At 37.1% G+C, this 23,081-nt stretch overlaps 1 protein-coding gene and 2 long non-coding RNA genes across 6 annotated transcripts in view; 2 read left to right on the forward strand and 1 right to left on the reverse strand.

Annotated features, from left to right (window-relative positions):
• The window catches only part of LOC309486284, an 84,804-nt gene extending 71,455 nt beyond the window's left edge, over nt 1-13,349 (reverse strand). Inside the window, exon 1 of the long non-coding RNA XR_014201450.1 lies at nt 13,224-13,349. This is a non-coding gene — a long non-coding RNA (uncharacterized lncRNA). The remainder of the gene's footprint in view (nt 1-13,223) is intronic.
• The window catches only part of runx3 (RUNX family transcription factor 3), a 61,356-nt gene that overhangs the window by 9,861 nt on the left and 28,414 nt on the right, over nt 1-23,081 (forward strand). The window contains exons 2-5 of one of the 2 annotated variants that reach the window (XM_082153427.1): nt 13,247-13,333; nt 19,571-19,815; nt 20,822-20,978; nt 22,395-22,499. In XM_082153427.1, the coding sequence (XP_082009553.1) occupies nt 19,645-19,815; nt 20,822-20,978; nt 22,395-22,499 (433 nt within the window). In that variant the 5' untranslated portion in view covers nt 13,247-13,333; nt 19,571-19,644. The remainder of the gene's footprint in view (nt 1-13,246; nt 13,334-19,570; nt 19,816-20,821; nt 20,979-22,394; nt 22,500-23,081) is intronic. The other variant, XM_082153426.1, reaches the window with a different exon arrangement.
• LOC309486276 lies at nt 1,907-8,664 on the forward strand. Of its 3 annotated transcripts, none has more exons than XR_014201440.1 (2): nt 1,907-6,756; nt 6,966-8,664. It is a non-coding gene; the product is annotated as an uncharacterized lncRNA (long non-coding RNA). The 3 variants fall into 3 exon arrangements; XR_014201441.1 differs by having other exon boundaries at nt 1,907-6,714; XR_014201442.1 differs by lacking the exon at nt 1,907-6,756 and adding an exon at nt 6,764-6,923.

The raw sequence follows: 23,081 nt of genomic DNA on the forward strand, positions 1-23,081 counted from the left end.
CTACCCATTACCCTCTCGGCCCCTGAAAATATCAGCATCCACGGCAAGAACTGAATTCTGTAACCAGATATTGAGGGTCTGGATATTGGACAGGGAAGAGTGTAATGAAAACTGCATGAGGGTCTCAGTGGAGGGTCTGGCTTCTGTGTCTAATTTAGCTCAGAACAATTCCTATTTATAAAGCACTTGGCTCTGTTGTGGGACTGGAGTTGATTAGGGAAATGTCCCGAGTAACGGGGAGTGTTTTGAAGAGATTTCTATTCACTGGTCCTGAAGCTAGTGTTCAGAGCTTGTGTCAGGGCATCTAATGGCCGTGATGAAGGAGAAATGTTCTCCTGTAGTCCCTCTATATTTTCTGAGGGATCATTAGTTTGCATCTAGTTTCATTCTATTTTCTGAGAGGGTATTTTGGGGGCTGTTATTCTATCTTTTATGCCCATTTGCATTTATAATTTTTTGGAGACGTTTTTGTCCAAAGTGACTTTAAATATGCGGGAACGTGTTTGAGGATGTCTTGAGTTGTTTGCTTTGCCATTTCTTCACAAATTCTATTCAGACCTCAAATTGTTTCTTTGCTGTATGAACAGTTGGCAGAAGATATTAAATTGGAAGTTACATTTATGCTTTTTAAAAATGTAAATAAAGGATAAAGTTCTAAAACTCAGTGCTCAGCTGCTTAAAGGGGCTATATGTAAGAATTTTCATGTATTAATCGATTTTTAATTGCATATGTGTGAACAGCTTGTAACGAAACTTAAAAAACAAGACCTTTCCCGACTTCCTAGGTTGTCTATGAAAGCCTGTAGACTGATTTTTATGTTCAGGACTAGAGAAAATCAAAAAGATGTGACATTTACACACGCTCCCGAAGGCCTCACTTCCATTCAATGAAATTAATGCTTATACAATGTTCAGAATGTTCGTTAACAGTATATCACTGCAAACGTATTTCCAACTTCTTTTTACTTTAAAGTGAAGAACAATAAAGAACTTTGCTGTGAGGACATTGAATGATGTTCAGTCTCTTGTACGTTACGTGTGCACGAGCAATAAGTTGCTGGCTGTAGTTTACTTAACGCTCACCATCGCTAATAACAAGGGTTTCTGAATTCTACATTAATGTCCATATACACTCTTAAAAATAAAGGTTCTTTATTGGCATCTATGGAACTTTTAACATCCATGGAACATTTGCATTGCACTAAAGGTTCTTTATGGTGGAAAAAGGTTCTTCAAATGTACTTCACACTAAGAAAAAAAAAGGTTATTTTAGTTAAAAGCTGTTTACTGGTAGATTCTTTTTGAAACCCTAATTTTTTAAGAGTGAAGAGTCCTATCCGTACATCATAAATGCTGCTACTCATGCAAAGTGTAGTAGAGACTTGACTTGGTGTGAGCAAGTTGCAAAAACATTGTAAATAGACACAAATATAGGCTTATAGTTATAATTGAATGAATGAAAAATATTTAATATCATCTCACAGTTTGTTGGAATGTTTTTCACTGAGCATGTGGCAATGCATTATTATATTGTCTCCTCCACTAAGAATGCATTCAATGTAGTCCAAAAGAAAATATCTCACAAAGCAGCATTACTGCCTTTTGAAAGCCTTTCAGCTTTGTAGTGTGTCTATGCATACTTGAACATGCTTAAAGGGAAAGTTCACCCAAACATTTGAATTGCCATCATTTACTCACCCTCATGTCATATTAAACCTGTATGACTATCTTTCTTCTAAGGAACATAAAGGAGATTTGAGAAAAAAAAAATTGTGTCCATGAAAAGAATAAAGTTTGGGATGTGCACGAGGCGGAGTTATTACAGCGGGGAACTATCTCTGTTCAACTATTCTTCTGCCGTGACTATAATTCACTATAGTGCCATTGCAGCAACATTGTGATTGCATTCTTAAAGGTATAGCGGAGGATCTTTCCAAATTTTAGATAAGACCCGCCCTCTCCACTTTTTGAAAAGTTTGATTGATTCACCAGAATGATTGACAATTAGGAGGACCAATAGTATAGGTTACCCACCAGGAAGTAAAACATCCTCCGCTATACCTTTAACTTGATTTATAAATTACACTGAAATGCAATGACTAAACAAAACAAAAAAATCACATTTGATCCATTACAATGTGTTAGTTAGAAGGTTTTGCGTTCACGTAATAGCATGTTTCAGGCTTAAAATGCTGCCTACGCTATAGGTTTTGGAACCAAGCCAGTGTGTTTCTTTTGTAAAACAAGAGTACTAGACCTTGAAAAGGCCATTGAGTGTGGATCAAAAGTGTTTTTCATGTATGTGTGCTCTATTCAGTGGCAGCAGTGTACTGGGTTCACCCAGAGTTAGTCTGTGTTTTCAGCGCTTGGGTGTGTGATTGTGTGTGACAGCAGCGAGTGAAGCCGAATCCTGGGTGTATGCTAAACACATTACCACAACACACAGTGAGTTTGAGGAACAAGGTGTTCGGTGGTCCTTGCATAACCATCTGTCATGATATGAGAAGGTAGAGGGATGTCAATGTCATTTATAATGTCTAGACGAGCTATTTTAGAGAGACCCTCACTGCAGTGGAACAAACGTCATGAAGTCAGGATGTACACTTCCAGAATATCCACAGCACTGGAAAGCTCAGTGGAAATGCTCATAAAATAGTTTCTGTTTGATTCTCTGAGCATGTTAAAATAAATGCATCTAACATCTTTATAGCTCACATGTTCCAGTGAGTAATGGACCATTAGGACAGACTGCAGGCCCACAGAACAGTTTGTTTCATGCTTATGAAACTTTTCTATCCAACACTAGTAATATTCTTATTGCAGTATTGCTCGTTGTTGCTCCTTATGATTCATTGCATATGCAAGACCGATAAGAGAATGTATGCAAAATTAATAAATTAATGCACAGATAACTCTAAATTTTACTTGCAGAAATGCACGTAAATGCACGCATTTTTAAAATGTTTTTTGGAAGATGTCTTTCGTGCTGATTTATTTGATCAGAAATACAGTTATATTGTGAAATGCCCTTGAATTTTCAGCATCATTACTCCGGTCTTAAGTGTGTCCTTCAGAAATCATTCTGATATGCTGATTTGCTGATCAAGAAGCATTTCTTATTATTGTCAATGTTGAAAACAGTTCATATTTTTGTGAAAAAGAATGAAAAGAAAGTTCAAAAGAACAGCATTTATTTGAAATATAAATCATTTGTAACATTATAAATGTCTTTACTGTCACTTTTATGTGTCCTTGCTGAATAAAAGTATTAATTTCTTTAAAACAAATCTACTGACCCCAAACTTTCGAGCAGTATGTACTGTATATGACGTGCACTTGAATATGTATATATAGCATTTGACGTGCAAGGTTGGCAGTTAACCATCAGCATGAGAAATCAGCCTCTAGCAGATCTACATGTAAAAATATACAGTGATAAGGTCTGTGTTGGGAGTGATCTTGTTTGGCAGTGGTGTGACATACAGTTGAATGCTGATGTTTATGTTAAGTTTTAAAGTGACAACATTTTGGAGTGACAGGAACTGAAAGGTTTACGCCCTACTTTCAGTGAGAACATCAACAATCGACCGCCTTTTTTATCTCCATAAAACGTAACGAAGCATCTACACTTCCAGGCAAAAGTGTGGACAGACCTCATTCTTTATTATGATTATTTTTCACATTTTAGAATTAAAAGTAAAGGCATCTAAACTATGAAATAACATAAACCTAAATGGATCAAAACATGACAGAAATGAAAACTCTAATACTTGAGCTTCTTCTTTGCTTTCTCTAGATGTTCTCTCAAACAACTTCAAGAGGTTCATCCTATATATATTCTTAAATGCTATTGAAGGAATTGCAGCCGGGCGCTTTGGCTGCTTTTTCTTCACTATTCGGTACAATGACTATTCATCCATTAAAAATATATAAATAATATTGGGGTTGCAAAGAAATTCATAAGTAGAAAATACATTTAGATTTCTTTACCAATCACATTTTAGGCATGTAGGCCTTTAGATCAAAAATGTTTTTAAAATCATGAAAAACATAAATTCAGAAAAGTGTGTCCAATGTTTTGACGTGTATCCAATAAAGTGAGTTTGGGGAAGATTATATGTTTAATATAAGACAGGATAAGTGTCCGGGATAGTTGTTTAATGTACATTTTATGTAAATTAAATGTTATTTATTATAATTTCATTGCAATTTATTTTGGTGCCACTAGTGTGACATGCCACATTTTGGCTTTAAATACAGTATATACAAGAAAGACTTAAAGGAACTCGCCGACTTTTTGGGACTTTAGCTTATTCACCGTATCCCCCAGAGTTAGATAAGTCCATACATACCCTTCTCATCTCCGTGCGTGCCGTAACTCTGTCTGACGCACCCACCGCTAGCCTAGCTTAGCACAAAGACTGGAGTATATCACTCCGCAGAAGTAGCAGTGCTTCGCCTTCTGAGAATATAGTTCCCAGTGTGTATACGGTTAGAAGATGGCTGTGTCTCATGTGACCTTTTTATGTGTACACGCTGTGACTATACAAATCACAACATGTAAATAGGAAAATGTTGGCGTTATTTTGTCACTTATAGGGAGCAGTATGCTAGCTGGAGCCGTTTACCTCCAGTCTTTGTGCTAAGCTAGGCTAGCAGTGGGTGCGTCAGACAGAGTTATGGCACGCGCGGAGATAAAAAGGGTATGTATGGACTTATCAAACTCTGGGGGATACGGTGAATAAGCTAAAGTCCCAAAAAGTCGGCGTGTTCCTTTAACAATATTGAAATTCAAGATGTAAGAAAGAAGACCAATTGAAAGACTTTGAGAATAGATAGCACAAATGCAACTGCAAAATTGAGTCTGAATGAACTGCAGAGGTTTATTATTTAGAGTTAGAGGTTTAGAACAAGAATATTTGAGGAATATCAATAAAGTCCTGCTTTAATGTGTTTACAGATTGGACTATTATAGTAATTTTGACTGTAATAAGAACAAGCAATATAAAATATGAAGCTAAGTTGTGCAGAGCCACAGACCACAGGGGTTTTATCAGACGGACCAAGGAAAAGCTGGTCAGTCTGACTTAGTGTGTCTTCAGCTTTTCCGGTGTCATTAAAATGTCATTCTGAACATGTTCTAGTTGAATATGTAACTTACTGTCAGTCTTAGATCTTGCTGTTGTTTTTTTGTTTTGTAAACTAATCATGTATTTTCACCACACAGCTCGACACCTGCTCTTAAATGCTGATAAGCTTGTTTTCCATCAGTATCACTTTCAGCCCTCACCCAACACCTGACTGAAAGTGTAGAGAAACTAAAAAACATTCGCCATTTCAAGCAAACACACACAGAACCTCCCAAACACACCCTATAACTGTTATTGCTACGGCCCCACCAAGATGCAAAACCACTAAGAACATTAGTGCCGCATTTTTAGCTCCGGTTCACACTGTGTTTTCACAGCGTAACTTGAACATTTCCACATTAGGACTTTAACCCTCAGAGATTCACTGTCAGAAAATTGCAAAGCTTCTTTAAAGCGATTCAGTCATGTCTACTTTCACTAATTATAGGTAAATATGACATAAAACAGTAAATAACTTTATGAAATATTATATAATGTTTACCATTTAAATCTCCCAGCATGCCGTACTCTTAAGAAACGTAAGTTTGGTCAAGAATAAAATGGAATACATGGAAAATTAGAATTAGCAATGATTGAATTGCCTCGTTAAAAAATGTGCCCTGGAGCGTCTGCGCACAATCGTTTTATTTGTCGTTAAAACCTCAGACCGATGCGTCATCATTGTCTCAATTATCCGTCTGAAAGCGTGCAAGACCGATACGCGACGGAGACTCTTCTACCATGAGAACTCTCACACACAGACAAAAATCCTTAATCGTCTTCAAAACGTCTCCCTTCCTCTCTCCCTTATTTGCCAGAGTGCAATAAAACAAGTTAATTATGGCGTTGAAAATATGAGGATAATGATAGGATATAAGATGATGGTCGCCCTGAGGTTATGAGTTCTTGATTCTCTCTGTTCCTTTTTGTTTTTTTTGCTTGCTAAATCCAAGGCGCCCTTCCCAGAAAAAGCTGAAGTTGTTTACAAGCGGTTTATTGACTTGTGTTGGATGATGGGAGATTTTCAGGTTGATGTTTGTGTAAGGATACAGCTTAGAGTTCTTTTAGTGAATAAATATTTCAGATGATTATTTCAATGCATCTGTGGTTCACTCTAGTTAGAATGCCATAAGATTATTTTTTCTGTCTTCTTTAAAAAAAAAAGAAGGAATAGTCAATGTTTTTCCTCCATGAATCACAAAAGGAGATGTTATTCAGAATGTCCACGCTGCTCTTTATCATATATCAAACAAGAAAATTGTTGGGTGGGACTTTATTTTATCTAACTTATTGACTGGATAGTAAAAAGTGTCTCTATATGGCAGGTGGTTTGAAGGAAGAGGTTGAAAATTAACGGGGCCTCATACAGAAATGTAATATATGTCAATATATGTAAATTACATGTCAGTGCCCATGTATGTCTGCTGCCTATATGAGAATATATGCAAAATTAATATATGTAAAACACATAGACATATATGAAACATATATTTCAAAATATAGCAAAAATCAGTAGCACCTCAATGCAGTACACGAGATCCGGGGGGCGGAGTTGGATCCAGATATAAGGGGTGGAGATTGGTAGGTTTAGGGGTGGGTTTAGGGATTAAGGGGTGGAGATGGGTAGGTTTAGGGATGGTTTAGGGATCAGGGGGTGGAGATGGGTAGGTTTAGGGGTAGGTTTAGGGATCAGGGGGTGGAGATGGGTAGGTTTAGGGGTAGGTTTAGGGATCAGGGGGTGGAGATGGGTAGGTTTAGGGGTGGGTTTAGGGATTAAGGGGTGGAGATGGGTAGGTTTAGGGGTAGGTTTAGGGATCAGGGGGTGGAGATGGGTAGGTTTAGGGGTAGGTTTAGGGATCAGGGGGTGGAGATGGGTAGGTTTAGGTATATGTAAGGTGGGAGGAGTTGGATCTAGATCCGACTCCTCCCCGTGGATTTCATGTTCTGCAGTGAGGACCATCTCGCAAAAATGGCCGTTTTCATGTAAGTGCCATATATGTATCTTATATCTGAATGCCTTGTAATTAAATGCCTATAGTTGGAGATTTTGTGTCTGTATTGTGTGAATACCAAATATAGTATTTTTAATACAATAATGCAGTGTTTTCTTTGTCAGACAAATACATCCACAAAGTACCATAACCATATGCCACAGCTTTAAAAATGCATCAGTATCACATGCATGTATGTTTACATACATTTATTAAATATGTGGAAAACAAAGATGTATGTCACATATTTATACTTAATGTTGTCCATATATGCGAGAAACCAATACTATACTGTAATATATGCAGATATATGGTATCATATATGGATGAACTCAAATATTTTCTTCACATGTTTGGACACATAAATGTTCATATATGTTGCAGGCATATATTGTGTTCTCAGATAAGTCAAATATATGTATAGATATATGTTATGCTATTTGAAATATAAGTACATATATGGCCATATATTACATTTTTGTATGGTGACATCAACGGCAAAGGAAAATTGTTTGAAATTGGTGGAGCAAATTATCACATGTATAAAAAGATAAATTACAATCTTTTTGATTTGGAATAACATGCATGGATGAATCATCCATAATAAGACCAGTAACGTACATTGTGGAAATATATAGCCTCTGGTTTGATTTCATGTTGGACTTTGAAGTCGCAAGCTAAATAGACAAAAGCACAAACATCCAATTTCATGAAGTGTGCATTTTAGATGGGCAGCCCTTAAACTACAGTAATCTAGCATCTTTGAACAGTTCATAAACTATAGGGAACTTGCGAAGGTGGCCTTTTTATTCATCTGATGAGTTAGTGATTTTAATTCACGAGTGAACTAGCTTTAGATTTAATGTCTGGCATAATTTATTCTTCAATTGCGCACGTGCTTGACCTGAGGTAACACAACAAATGTGTTTGTGTGTTTATGGAGCTGCTGCAGTTCCTTATTTGAGGAAAAGCCCCAGACAAACAGACAGGGATTCCCCTTTCTCTCTCTCTCTCTCTCACACACACACAGACACACACACGCGCGCACGCTTTCTCTCTTCCCATTCATCTGCCCTTCCGTGTCTGGACTTTGGTCAGGCTGTCTGAATCGCTCTCACGACATTCCCACAGAAGTTGCAAAATCTCTCACACTTTCTTTCATTCTTGCAGACAGATGACAGACATCGTGCTGCTGACTCCTTATGTCACAGTGATGACTTTGTGATTTCGTTACATCTAGAAAACTTCATGACTAATTTTTACACTGTCACTTCCTGTTGGACATTCCATGCTTCGTTTATCTGTCGTCTCTTTGAAAGTGCAAAAGCCAAATGTAGGAAGTGAATTTAGAGACAACGTTTTACAGGAACAGTCGCCCTAATGCAGGTTTTAACTGCTTTTTTCCACATGAACTGAGCAACTAAAAATGTACCAGCAAGAAATATTTCTTTATGGCTATTCAAATTTAATTATTTTTAATTTTGCAATGTTTCTTTTTTTATTTTATATATATATATATATATATATATATAAATATATATATATATATATACAGGTATATATATATATATATAGACATGTATATGGCTATGGCCATAAATATATTAGATGTATAATATTTCTAATTTATATAGGCCTATATATAAATTATATAATATATAATCAAATTTAATTATTTTTAATTTAGCAATGTTCATATATATATATATATATATATATATATATATATATATATATATATATATAAACATTGCTAAATTAAAAATAATTAAATTTGAATATATATTATATAATTTATATATAGGCCTATATAAATTAGAAATATTATATGATAAATACTTTTGTTTTTATGAATTAATTCATAAAATATATAATACAGTATAATATAAAATATTTATTGTTATTATTATATATAATTGGATTATTTTATCAAATAATTATATTATTATATAATACTACTAATAAAAATTATATTATAAATATGATTTAATTTAATAAATACACTTTTGTGAATTATTTCCTAATGGCAGTTATTCAGCTCTTTTTCATATTGTTTGGTGGCTTAATGCATGGAATATTCCATATGTGTCTCAACAGAGTTCACAACAGATGAATATATTCTTGTATTCTTTGGTATACGCTTACTTTAATTTGTACTTTACCGAATTTATTATATTGAATTTCCTAATGAAGTCACAGGCCAGCTGGCAAGTCATTTTTTATTTATTATATCATTTATGGGTTGGTACTTCAGAAGATCAGCACATGTAATGTTTTAAAACTTCATTATTTTCACATTTACTTCTTAGGAAAAATATGTTTGCAAGCGAATATTAGCTCAGCAGTGTGAAAACACTTTTACCGGCCACTGATAGGAAGTCAAACTTGGCAAGCCCAATATGAGTGATTAAGCATGCAGCAAGTCTGTTAACAAGCTCATTTTAAAACTCAATGGTAAAGACTCTCAAATTGTATTAGCTTAATTAACAGTGGACAGAACAACACCTTCCAGAACATTGACTGAGTTTACAAATACACCAGAAGAGGGCTTGTTGGCATCAGTCATTAAGGAAAGTTGTTTAGAGGCAGAATAGGTGAGACATTTAGTTCGAGGCCATATTTGAAATTCAGAGACTTTCAAAGTTTGCAGCATATTACAAATGTGGAAATCATTAAAATGATTACATTTTTATGCACTTAGCAAATGCTTTTTTCCCAAACGACTTGCATTGCATTTGAAGGTCTACATTTTAGCAATGAATTCATTCCCTGTGAATCGAACCTATGATCTTGGCGTGTTACGTTGTGCATCTGCACCTTGTGCGTTGCAGTCAGAAAATCTGCATCAACATAATAATGCGTGTTCACAGCGTGCGTTCGTGTGCACATGCTCTGACAAGCGTGCTGTTTTGATGAATTCCTCTGTTTTATGTCGACCTACTTTTTAAATTCCATCATTCCTTTCATATACAGCATACCTCCTCCCTCTCAGACGCTTGTGAGATGGAGCGCTTCGTCTGAACAAAAAAAAAAAGATAAACATGTGGCTTTTGTTGCAGGCATAAATGAACGACAGCATTCCGCATGAAACCACATGAAAGGCCTCCCATATCTCACACCATTTCTCCTCTTTCTTTTCTGCAACTTTATCTTGCTTTCAATTTTCTTTTTTGCTCAGCATTTGTTTTCCTCTCATGGTTTGAACTGCCCATTTCATATCTATCAATATGCCAATCCATTCATCCATCTATCCATCTATCCATCTATCCATCTATCTATCTATCTATCTATCATCTATCTATCCATCCATCCATCCATCCATCCATCCATCCATCCATCCATCCATCCATTCATCCATCCATCCATCCGTCTCTCTATCCGTCTCTCTATCCGTCTATCTATCTATCTATCTATCTATCTATCTATCTATCTATCTATCTATCTATCTATCTATCTATCTATCTATCTATCTATCTTTTTCGCCTTTCTCTCTGTCTCTCTCTCTGTCTGTGTGTTCCGGCTGAGAGAGGCCCCACCGCACGCAAAAACAAAGGGGCATTGTATTCTGGGTAAAATGTGGTAAGCAGACGCTGGTGGACGGCCCTAGCGGTTGCTGGCAGGCAGACACACTTCCTAACGCTGCCGGCACATGAGCTCTTGTTTTGGGAAAGCCCTGAGTTATGGCGGCTGTGGCGAGGGGCATTTATGAAAGCGGGACATGGCTTATTTTGGGAGCCAGTGGGGTGGAGTGTGAATTTAGGCCCCACCGCAAGGTCACTCCATCTCTTTCTTTCTCTCTCCCTCATTAAGACACTCGTACATCCATCTATTGTCAGGGTGGGACCACCGTGTGCCCAGTGAAACTCATCTCTCACTTACTCCATCAAAATGGTTCCATCAAGTCTGAAAATACATCTCAGTGCAGTGGCTCAGGGGGCTTTGAAGTTTTCCTAGAGGGTCAGATTTCCCAGCGGTGGTGGTGGATTACTGCGGTTCTGCTGTAAAAATAGAGCTGCATAATAGAAATGCATGCCAAATGAATTATTATATAGATAGATTATAAAGATGTATTATATAGAAATGGAATATCTTTCAATTAAGGACATTTTTTTAGTCCCCAAAGATGATATTAAGGGGGAAAACGGTCGTTTTAAAGGTGGTGTGTGTAATCTTTTAAATACTTTATTCTTTATCCATGCTTAATGTGGAGAAACTATAAATAGCCATTTGCAAAGCTTGAGGCACTGTTCAAAACATTGTTCTGTGTGTTCAAGCATCACAACCAGCCAAACCCAGCAACACTGAATGAACCAATGATGTGTGTTTGGGAGCAAGACAATCTATTAGCTGACCAGCTGCAGTTGGTGCTCAAGAAACCAGTTTGAGACCAATCAATATTTTGTGTCATGGAAATTACACACTTCACCTTTAAAGGATACATCTTATAATATATATAAAACTTTGTAATAGTACCTAATACCTTATAACTCAAGGTTTACATCAAAGAAAATTATGCCTGCTACAGATTTCGGCAATCCTATAAGATGATTACAAATCACACTGTAGTGTACGACATGGATCAATCAAAAAAAATGTGGGTACAACATGTATGTAGACTGTACGATGATGACACCAATTGATTCGTAGGCAACGAATCAAATTAGTATTCGATTATGATGATTAAAACGTCATCAGCATGTGCTCTAAACAAATAGAGCAAGATTAATCGCACTTTGGCAATTGTGGTTATTATGCGCGCTGAAAAAAAAAGAAGAGGAAGCGAAAGAGGAGATTATGGACGTGATCATGGCTAGGGAAAAGAGGCCAACTTGGCATGCCAATCTTGCAAATGAAGCTTGAGGTAAGTAGGAGTTTTAGTTTTAGTGTCAGGTCGCATTGATTAATATACCATTTCATATTGTATTTTTATTCTGACACTGTTAATTATCACAGACTATCTTTGGTCGCAAGACTGTGACAACAACCGTCTTTGAACCTTCATCACTGTATGACGAAGTACCACCGTTTAGGAGCCACAACCACAGAAATCACCATGATTGATCATCTATAGTCTGGGACCGCCCAAAATTGGCATTAGAATCAACCATAAGAAGTGGTCTTTGAAGAAACCCTCAACACACAAATTCCCACGCTAAAGGTTGTGTGTTTGAGATAATGGTGATGACTTTGTGTGAATGACATCATAAACGTACGACAGAGTCATGGTGATTCTCATGTGTTGTGAACTCATAAATGAATGCCACTGGTCAACCACAGTCACAGACGCAAAAAGTGCTGGGTCAACGGTATGATTAATGAAACGCTGTACATTGTCTGACCACATATGAAAGAACATTTTGAAGAAGCAGACTTGAAGAGTCTGAGAAAGTGACTTTTTGGCTTGTTTTAAATGAGATACATTTTGGTGGGAAAAATCGTGCTGTTCGTTACTTCAGTGAAATGTGTTGAAGTCGTTTTATGCAGTGGTATCAAGACTGTTTAGAACCTTAAGACTGGTGTGGTATTTTTAAAAGGATTCTAACCCATAACCCATAATTTGCACCCAAAAAAAAAAAAGGCATAATTTAGTTTTATATGCACATTGTACACCCTTTCTCTGGCTCATAGAATTAAATTGATTATTTTCCTGCTGTGCCTTTTAGACCCTTATAGTATGTAAACTTCCTCTGCACATTTTTAATGAGAATAAAGCACTGTGCTGAACTTCTGCAGAATCTTTTTGCTGGGGTTTTCTTGTAGAATTTTCTGTCTTTTGTAGATTTTAACTGCCAAACACGTAATTACTGTAGATCACAGATTCAGTATCATAGCATCAAACACATAGTGAGAGACAGTCATCTCACGAATGTGTGTGTGTGTGTGTGGGCATGTGAGTGCAAATGGGCTTGCATGTGTTTGTGTCTTTGACAGATCATGAGCAAATATAAGTGATTCAACCTGACGAATCAAAATACTATAAAACTCAAAACTGACTTGGTGTTGATGTTTATGAGGACTTGTTATGCACATTTAAAACAAGCAGAAAGAGCCAGGGAGACCGTGCATACACTGGCACATGTGATGTTTGCAAATCAGAACTTACTTTGATGTTTCCTGTGTCTCCAGCCAATGATGTTTCAGAAGCCTCGCTTCAGCTGATGCACAGGCCGTAGCCTCCTCTAGGGGCCAAGAGGGCGACTATACCACCATGAAGTTAGTCCAAATCCAACTGAAAGAGGAAATGACATTCCATAAAACAGCATTTGATTTATTTCTCAAGGGAGGCATTTTTCTCAGACAGTTCTTCCTGCGGAGTCTCAATATTCCTAACAGCGTAATAAATCTTAGTACTTTTCTACCGCAAACATTAACTCGGATCTCTCTTTGTAAAACACTTCCTGCATGCTTCATGAAAAACAGACTGTTTTGATGACACGGCCCATTATGCATTTTCAGTGTTATGTCACATATATGTTCTCTGAGCATTCTTAGTTCATAAACATTACTTGTAAAATAGAAACTTCTAGTGCATTCACCTGTGCAAAAAAAAAAAAAAACACAAATTAATATTGAATGAGAGATAATAATGAATGAGACACTGGTGTCATAGACAGACACTGTCATCTGAACCCATCAGATATTTCATAGAGTAAGGAGTTTTTAAAAAGTTTTTTCATCCTAGACTAGTTCCTGAGTGGAAATATGGCTTTAATTCTGTTCTGTGATGGAGTGAGCGCTTCTGGAGAGAAATACAAAATAATTGTTTGTTTTACATTCGCTGAAAAGATCCATATACGCTTTGAATGCCGTCATCTGTAATATTTCTGTGCAATAACAATTCAGATTCATCCATCAGCAAAATATGCTTTGATCTGACATGCTTTACTTAAAATATAAAACAAATCATGGCTTAGAGTGAATCATTCACCACAAGCTTCACTGTATTTGACAAAAGACGGTAAACTAAGCTTCGTTACAGTCAACGGCACCGAGAGCGTTTATGTATCCTATTAATATGAGCGTGCATTTATGTTTTTTCCTCATTTGAATGTACATTTTATTTACGCTGTATTAGCGGCATGCAATGAAAATGAAGAGATGACATCACAAAGATGCATTGCACTCTAGATAGGACACTGTGATGATGTCATGGGGACACCTGATATGAGGTGGGGCTGAAATTCAAGCATGTAAACGGGAGATTTAGAGTTGACTGCAGGTCATCCGTGCTGCTTTCTCAGGCAGACAAACCCACAGTTGAAACACAAGGAGACACTGTACGGAAGGAATGCTCTCTGCGGCTTCCAGACTTGCTCCCTCTGTAATTTGTAAATGTACAGAAATGTGCTGCCGCCCACAGAGGGGGGAAGATAGCAAATCCACAGACTTATGTCAGCATTTTATGCCCCGATTTGATTTTTATCTGCGGGTATGGAGACCTGTGTGTGTGTGTGTGTGTGTGTGTGTGTGTGTGTGTGTGTGTGTGTGTGTGTGTGTGTGTGTGTGTGGGTGTGTGTGTTCGGGGGGTGATGACCAATAAAGTAATGTTTTACCAGAGCATTTTGGGCAAATATCTGTGGTTTCTTCTGATTCAGAATTATTCAGACTGTCGTGCTGCTTTTGCAAGAAATCTAAGTGGGTTCATTTGAGTGTGTGTGTGTGTGTGTGTGTGTGTGTGTGTGTGTGTGTGTGTGTGTGTGTGTGTGTGTGTGTGTGTGTGTGTGTGTGTGTGTGTGTGTGTGTGTGTGTGTGTGTGCATGCTTTCATCATTAACTTTTGAGACATATGAAGTTATTTTTAACTTGCTATTGGATAAAGAGTAAATAGGTTGGCATGTGAACGTCTTTGTTACAGGGTTCAATGGGGTGAAAAGCCTAAGGAAAATGTGTTTTGTTTTGTGGTCTCAGAGTGTATGACCATTGATATACAGTATACTTTATATATATTGATTGATACATCAATTTGTGTCAAAATTATTTGTTTCGATGTAAGTTTTGATGATGGCAGAAGGGAGCGGAAGGCCTCTGGTTTGGCTGTATATTGAGTAGATATGGTCAAACGTGATTTGCAACAAATGCATGATATTTTTGGAATAACATTTAAGTATAAAATACTCCACAATAATCACATCAGCAATGGTTAAACAATGTTCTGTTTATTCAACCACTTTTGGCCCTCAAGTATTTTATACGAGTATTGTTTTTCTTTTAGTAGGGTGTATGTCTTGGAGCTGCAGTGTTAGTATAAGCGTATATTACAAATTAATGTCCTATGATTGGAGCAGACAGTGTGTGAGCCGTATTTGCACATCCTTTGCAATAAATCTATTCCCTCCCAATTATGGAAAGCAGTTTGTTGATGTTCAGGCATACTGTATCGATCCTGTGCCAACCAGTCTTAAAAAAAATTAATTAATTGTGCCTTTTGCAGAACAATTACTTTAATATATTTTAGAAAATGTACTACTTAGAATAATTCCCTTGTTTATTACATCATACTTATCTAAAATAAAGTATATGGGGTTTTACTTTAATCATCAGATCATTTAATCTTTCATACTATTTACTTTTTGTAAATGAATAGTTCATTTTATAATCAGTCTGCATTTTTGCACGTCTGAAAGGGAGAGGACATTTATTTTCTTAAAAAAGAAAACCTTACGACATGACATGCAGTGACTTCACGAATCAGGATGTTTGTGCAATGCATAGTGACAAACAGGTTTAGGAAAGAGCTGTGTCGGATTTAGATGTTGTTTAGTGTTTTGGGGAGAAAATAAAATCAAAAGGATCTTTTACTCCTGGATGCATTTAACCCCATCGTACCCTTGTTAAGAATGATGGCATGTGGGTGCTCTCTGAGTCTGTGACTGGAATATTTTTCACTGTTTGAACTTGAGGCTGTTTTTGAGGGCTCGTGCCTCTTTGTATGAACTCACATCATTCCTCAGCGCTTGATTACTCGATGTGTATTTGACGCGGGCTGTAAGCGCAGATCGCATATCAGAGGGGCGCGCGTCATTAGGGAGGGCACGTTGCTGCGCGACTGTAACCGTAGAAACTGCGCGCGGAGTCTGAATATGACAGGCGCGCGGAGTCAGTCTGAGCGCGTGCGGTCACATATTAATAATAAACAGATGCTGAAAAATCACCGATATATGCATCCACAACCACCCCTGACCAGCTTGTGTTTGGGGAGGTTTCTTGGCACCATCGTGTTCAGAATAACAATTTATGTTCACAGTGTCCTTGTGAAAGTATAGCTTGTTCTTTTTTTTAGAGCTGAATCAGTATATAGGTTTCAACAGTTTGTTTGTTTGTTTTTAAAGATGACTGGCGTATAGAAAACTGGCGCCAAAGCATAGCTCATTTACGCGGCGCGAGACTATAATCATATTGTCAGATTGCGCTCCAAAAAAATTATTTATATACATGTAATCATTTAGCAGACGTTTAAAAATTGTCCACGAATATATTTCTATACTACAGCATATATTAGGCTATATTATTATGATATTACTATTACTAATTATTAAGAACAACAAGCGCGCAACAATATAATGCAGCAATTCCCTTCATATAGGCCTATTTGAAGTGCATGCTTAATTTGTTCCTTAGAAATTATTATTTTTCTATTAATTTAACAGAATCACTGTGATGCAAATTGTGACTCAGTCATTGCTGTGATTAATCAAATTATTCTGCTTTATGTAAAGTGGTTAGTCAGTGTGCAACACGTCAACATGTGCATATTAGCCTATACTCAGTGCAGCGCAATGCAATGAGCGGGTGGAAATGTGAAGGCGTGAAAAGAGGAAGATGTAAATCCTCCGAGCAGATGTTGATGAAAAATGCTAATGATCTTGAGATGTATAATGTGCATATTTTTTTGCTCACTTGGACCATTAGTGTGTGGGTGAGACTTTGACTCTTCTGTTCTATATTCACATGATTTCCTTACGTCGAGATCAGAATAAACTTACAGCATTAATGCTATGATAACAGAAAAAAAAAACAGTCAGATAATAATAATAATATTATTATTATTATTATTATTATTATTATTATATCTACACGGCTGTTTTTTATTTTATTGTATTTAATTCTAATTATTAAGCACACACACACACACACACACACACACACACACACACACACACACACACACACACGTGTATTTTATTTTCGTTTGTTTGTTGTCGTTGTGTTTTAAGTGAGTGGATGTTCTCTCATAACCAAACGCTGGTTTCAAACTGAGCTCATCTTTAGCATGTAAACCCGCAGAATTCTGCCTCGAATCCTGCCAGCACGAGTCAAACCTCAAGCCCACTGCTCATACAAGCTCTCTGAAACACACCCTCGATCTCCGTCGCAGAATGAGCACATAAATAATCGGAATAATATTAATGACCATTACGAATTAATCTACTGTTAAATTATGACTACTGTAAAGACATTTCTGTTGGCTTTATGTGCAGTCAATAAATCATTTTAAAATTGTAAAAAAAAAAAAACTAAAAAAACATTTAATAATTCAATTTGTGTTGCGAATCATTTACGACCAAATTCAAAAAGAAATATGTTAATTCTGATCGCATTTGAACTCGGTATTAAATATGCACTATGCAATATCCTATATATAAAATAGTGTGTTTGTGTGTGTGTATATATATATATTGTATTAGCTGTCTGGTCATTTGTGGAGTGAGAAGACATCTGTTTTCCCCGCACTCACACCTGAAACAATGCGTTCATGACCTGTTAATCACCCAGTTAATAAATTTGTTTGTATTGTCGCGATTTTAGCGTCAGTTTTACAGAAAATTGTCTGTATCATCACGAAAAACCTTCGAAAGACACGGAAAAAATGCTTAACTCTACATAAAAAAATATGCATTAGGCAATATCAGCTGACCAACAGTAACGGCGATAATCGCTTTATTTCTGTCAGTCTATTTTCTGCCTTTCTCTCTGTCTTTTTCCCTCCCATTCAGTGTCAGTTTAATGTTGCTTTACACCACTTTTTGAGGAGCCACTGAAGGTTTTTAAACGACAAATGCGCCAACTAGTGGCGACAGCGTGAGCGCAGGGTGTGTCAACCACACAAGAACTCATTAGATTATAATTAAATACCATATGAGACTTATAAAATACATTATCATAATTATTGTTGTTCTGTTATAATGGGGCTAACCCATTAATTCATTAATTCAATTAATTTAGCACAAGATGCATGGAAGATATAGACATTTCTCAACATTATTAGTTTTTATGGGCAAAAATATTTGTTTGAATGTTATCAAAAAATGTAAGGTTGCCACTAAATGTGTTTAATTATTGTTGTTGCTGCTGTTTTAGCCTCCTAATTTAAATATATATATTTTATTTTTTATTTTTTTTGTTGAAGCAAAAATTAAGGTTAATTAACTTTTTATTCTTGGATATATATTTATATATATATATATATTTGTTTTGTTTTTTTATTATTATTTTACAAAAACAATAAAGATAAACTGCCACACAGACAAATTCTAAATAACTTCAACAGAAAATATTTTGTCTGTGGTTTTTAAAGGTTACACCTGGCAGACTAAACCTACCATTATGTGCCATAACATGTGAGGGGAGGATTCAAATATTTATTGATAGTTCATTAAGTACATCGCTGATACTAATAGAGGAGCTTTCAGTTTTGCTTCGGCGCGTTTGATGAGTGACTCAAACCCCGCCTTGGTCGCTGATTGGTCGGTTGGACCAAAGCCCTGATCGCTGATTGGTGGAGCGCTCAGCGCACTCCAGGCTATAATGAGATGAGTAAATAACTCTTGTCTGCATAAGCGCAGAGCGCCCCGTTTTGCATTCAGGCACGTCTGACTAACAGAAACGTTTTTCTCGATTTTACTCACTTTTTACGCTTGAACATTCATTTGGAAACAGAACATTTTACAACTAAAGAGGACTTTATTGCAGAAACTCTTCTGAAACTGGGATTAATTTGTGTGGACTTTATTTTCGGAGACTCTGGACTGATAGGACGGAAAGTGTCGCTCTGAAAGTAAAACTGACATCCAGGAGCGGCACAGACCTGCCGTACACACACTCTGGAATAAATGCTATTTAATACGTGCATTTAAAATAACAGTTCCATATGCTTTGAGAGGCATAGTTAAAACAGTTCAATATCTCTTCTATCGTGCAGCACGAGAGTGTGTGCGCGCGAATGTGTGTGTGTGTGTGCTTGCGGTTTTTAGTTTTTTGCTGAAGTCAGTGGGAAACTCGAGCACACTTTAACGCTTCTGCATCCTTTGTGCGGCACTGAAACGCAAAGTAAACGGTCACGGAGGAGTTTTCCGTGTTCACTACCACGGACTTTCTGTACTTACTTCACTTTGGGCGCCTGAGCTCTTCGCGGGGTCTCACTTGTAATCTGTTGTGATGCATATTCCCGTAGACCCGACCACGAGCAGACGGTTCACGCCGCCCTCCGCCTCGTTCCCGTGCCCTAAAGTGACCGAGAACCCGAATATGAACGCATCGGGTCCGCTGCGGTCCGGGCGGCCCGTGGAGACCCGCTCCGTGGTGGACGTGCTGGCCGATCACGCCGGAGAGCTGGTGCGCACGGACAGCCCAAACTTTCTCTGCTCGGTCCTGCCGTCACACTGGAGGTGCAACAAAACTCTGCCTGTGGCTTTTAAGGTAAATTATTTTCTGTAATATAACTTATTTCACGGCTAGATTAAAAAGTCAGTCAACACACGCCAAATATCTGCTCTGCTCGCGCTCTCCTGAAGAGATAACCATAGCAACAGCAGCAACTGCGCGAGCGTTTTCCGTTAGAAGCAGTAACATTGGATAGGAACATCAACAAATCAAGTACTATTTTTTATTATACATTTTTACATAATATATATCATTATCTGGTAAAAGATTTTGTTCTGTTTTTTTGTTTTTAATATCTGTAAGATAGTTGACGTTTGGTTAACTATAGGGGCGCCAAAATACAATTATGTTGCGCGAGCCAAGGCTACTGATAAAAAAAAAAAAAAATCCTTTAAAAAGTCAACTTACCTGAACGTCACTGAATACTTCAAACACTGCTTGCAGATTTTATCTATTTATTTGATCTATATCTATTTTTTTTCCTTCATTTATTTATTTTGATAGCGTGGTGACATAATTCTGCTTGTCTGATAATATGAACAGAATTTGAACAAATCACGTCAGAGACATTTCGGCACATTTTTCTCTTTTCTCTGCATGGAATTTTATTATTTTTATTTAATTGTAAATATAGCATTTTTTTTTAATAACTATCGCATCAACGATATTTAGGTTATAATGTTTTATTTGCGAAAATAATATATTATTATTAGGCTATATGCAACTGATATTCATATCTAAATTGTATTAATTTTATTTGCCATACAAACACAACCGTGAAATTGTCAAAAGTAATTTAAATAAAATTGCTCCTTACAGATTATATCTGAAGGAAGCGATGTTCTTGCAGAGCTAATCATACACATCTAAATATTAAATGCATTTCAGTGTACGCCTATATATTGAGTAAGATTATGTTGTAATAATTATTTTGTAGGGTTGCTTGCAACCGGGATTTGTTTGGTTTGGGGTTTGGGGTTTATTGGGTTTGTTTTGTGTTGTTGATTAGGTTTGTTGGGTTTGTCTGTGTGTTTATTATCAGGTGGTGGCTCTTGGTGATGTTCCTGACGGGACCCTGGTTACGGTGATGGCGGGAAATGATGAGAATTATTCCGCGGAGCTGAGAAACGCGTCTGCCGTCATGAAGAATCAGGTGGCGCGGTTCAACGACCTGCGCTTCGTGGGAAGGAGCGGGAGAGGTGACACATCTACCAATCTGTTTATCTGTCTGTGATCTGATGCATGCATGTTGTTAAAATCCAACAACATTGTGATAAAAAAAGAAATGAATTTAAAGCATAGCATTTTTCTTCATTCATACAAAGACAGGACACAACTTGAACTCCTTTAAATGCATAAACAGCCATGCATTTAAACTTGTAATGAAGATTTAGTCTACAAATAAGGCTAAGGAGTTGTGGAGCAAAGGCTAAAACAGCATTCTTCAGTTACTTGTCCCAGAGAAATAATTTCCCCACTGCAGAATTTTCTTAAACGATTTGAGCTTTACAAACCATCTTGTTTACACACCTAAAAACACCCTACCTCTTACATAGCTCACATTCTTTCACAAGCTTTTCCTTCTCGTCTTTTTCCTCTTGGCCCCGCTCCTCGCACTCACATTTTTCCTGTAAATGTTTCACTTTAAATAGTTGCAGACGGATGAGTGGAAAGCGCTGCAGTGTGCGAATTAAAAGTACCTTTCATTTCTGCAGTCAATTACCCCACCCTCATAGCCCTCATACAAGCCACGGCTTTCTCCCCCTCAAAGCGCAGCTTCATTGCATTTAGAGATCACACACGCACACACACACACACACACACACACACACATGCACACAGACACAGTGGAGTCCCGGGAACAATCTGGAACACATTGTCTGACTAATCCACATCATAAACGCATTTGAAAGCGCATCAAAGCTGTAGTGCTGTCTCTTTTCAGAGGAAACTCATTCATTTCTCCCAGCTGTATGTGACCCACCTCACTGGGATTGTGCATGAATCTTTTATTTCATGCAGCCTATGGGAGTTTCTATCTTTACCTTAGGGCTTTTCCGGTGTAGGCAACTTTATATAACAGTCATTTTTTACAATCGAAAAGATAGTTCGTAGATAGTCCTGTACGCCACTTTCCAGATTAAGCTAAGAAAAATGATGCAAATGTCATATGAAGATTATTTTGTCATCGGCACATTGCTAAAATACTGACTGCATAATATTTGTTATTGTTGTAAACCACAAATACTTTCCACGTTTCTCGCTGCTACACTCAATCTGACTCAACATACCAACATGGGGTTGAAAAATCAGAGACCACTTGCTTTTCTCTTTTTTTTTTTTTTTTTTTTTAAACACATTTTATTATATGCATAATATTTTCAGACAAAAGTTGATTTAAATTTTTTTTATTAAATTTAGAATGCCGAATTTGGTTTGTCAACAGCAGTCATGAACAAAACTTGATCACGTTAACAAGCTTGATTCGAGAATGTTTATGCTTATTTCTAGGATTAAATGAATTTATTTCTGCGGTCTCATACTTTTGGATCATGCCAATACCTTTTAAAACCGACAAGTGACATTGTATCTCTGTGTCTTCCTGTCATCCTCAGGAAAGAGCTTCACACTGACCATCACAGTGTTCACTGGCCCACCCCAGGTCGCCACATACCACCGCGCTATTAAAGTCACCGTGGACGGACCTCGAGAGCCAAGACGTGAGTACAATTCCCCTGAGCGACTATCAAAAAAGAGTGTTAACCGAGGTGTATGATTGTTTCCAGAAGCGCTAACAATGACAACATTATCTTGGTTTGGAAACCACCTCTTTGCATGACAATGTTCTGCTTGAACTTGAATGGCGTGTTTTGTAGAAGTATTAGAATTATTCAATGAGCCATTTTTAACTGATTCATTAAAAGAACCAATGTGATCTGGACTTTCAGTATGCAGTATGCAAAGAGAGATGTGTTGTCTGCTTTATTGATGCATTGTCTGCATATCATTTCATGCTAGACTGCAAATCACAACTCTGTTGAAATTGCATTTCTTTTGCGGTGAAGGAAGCACTGTTTCATAGCGAGGGAAAGTATTTAAGGAGGTGATATGAGATGAGATATAGTCTCTTCTTTTGTGTCTGCTTTATACCGTGTTATTTACTGAAGTAAAAACCAAGCTGAGCAGTCTTTAGAACATGTGCCAAGTAAAACAGATTAGATAATCTGTTTGTGCCTGGAGTTTTTCTTTCTGTATTATAGCTGGTAGGTTTATTATTGCACACTGCGTTGCATTTTGTAGCT

This window comes from Leuciscus leuciscus, assembly GCF_965113295.1.
Source record: "Leuciscus leuciscus genome assembly, chromosome: 22".
Taxonomy (NCBI): domain Eukaryota; kingdom Metazoa; phylum Chordata; class Actinopteri; order Cypriniformes; family Leuciscidae; genus Leuciscus; species Leuciscus leuciscus.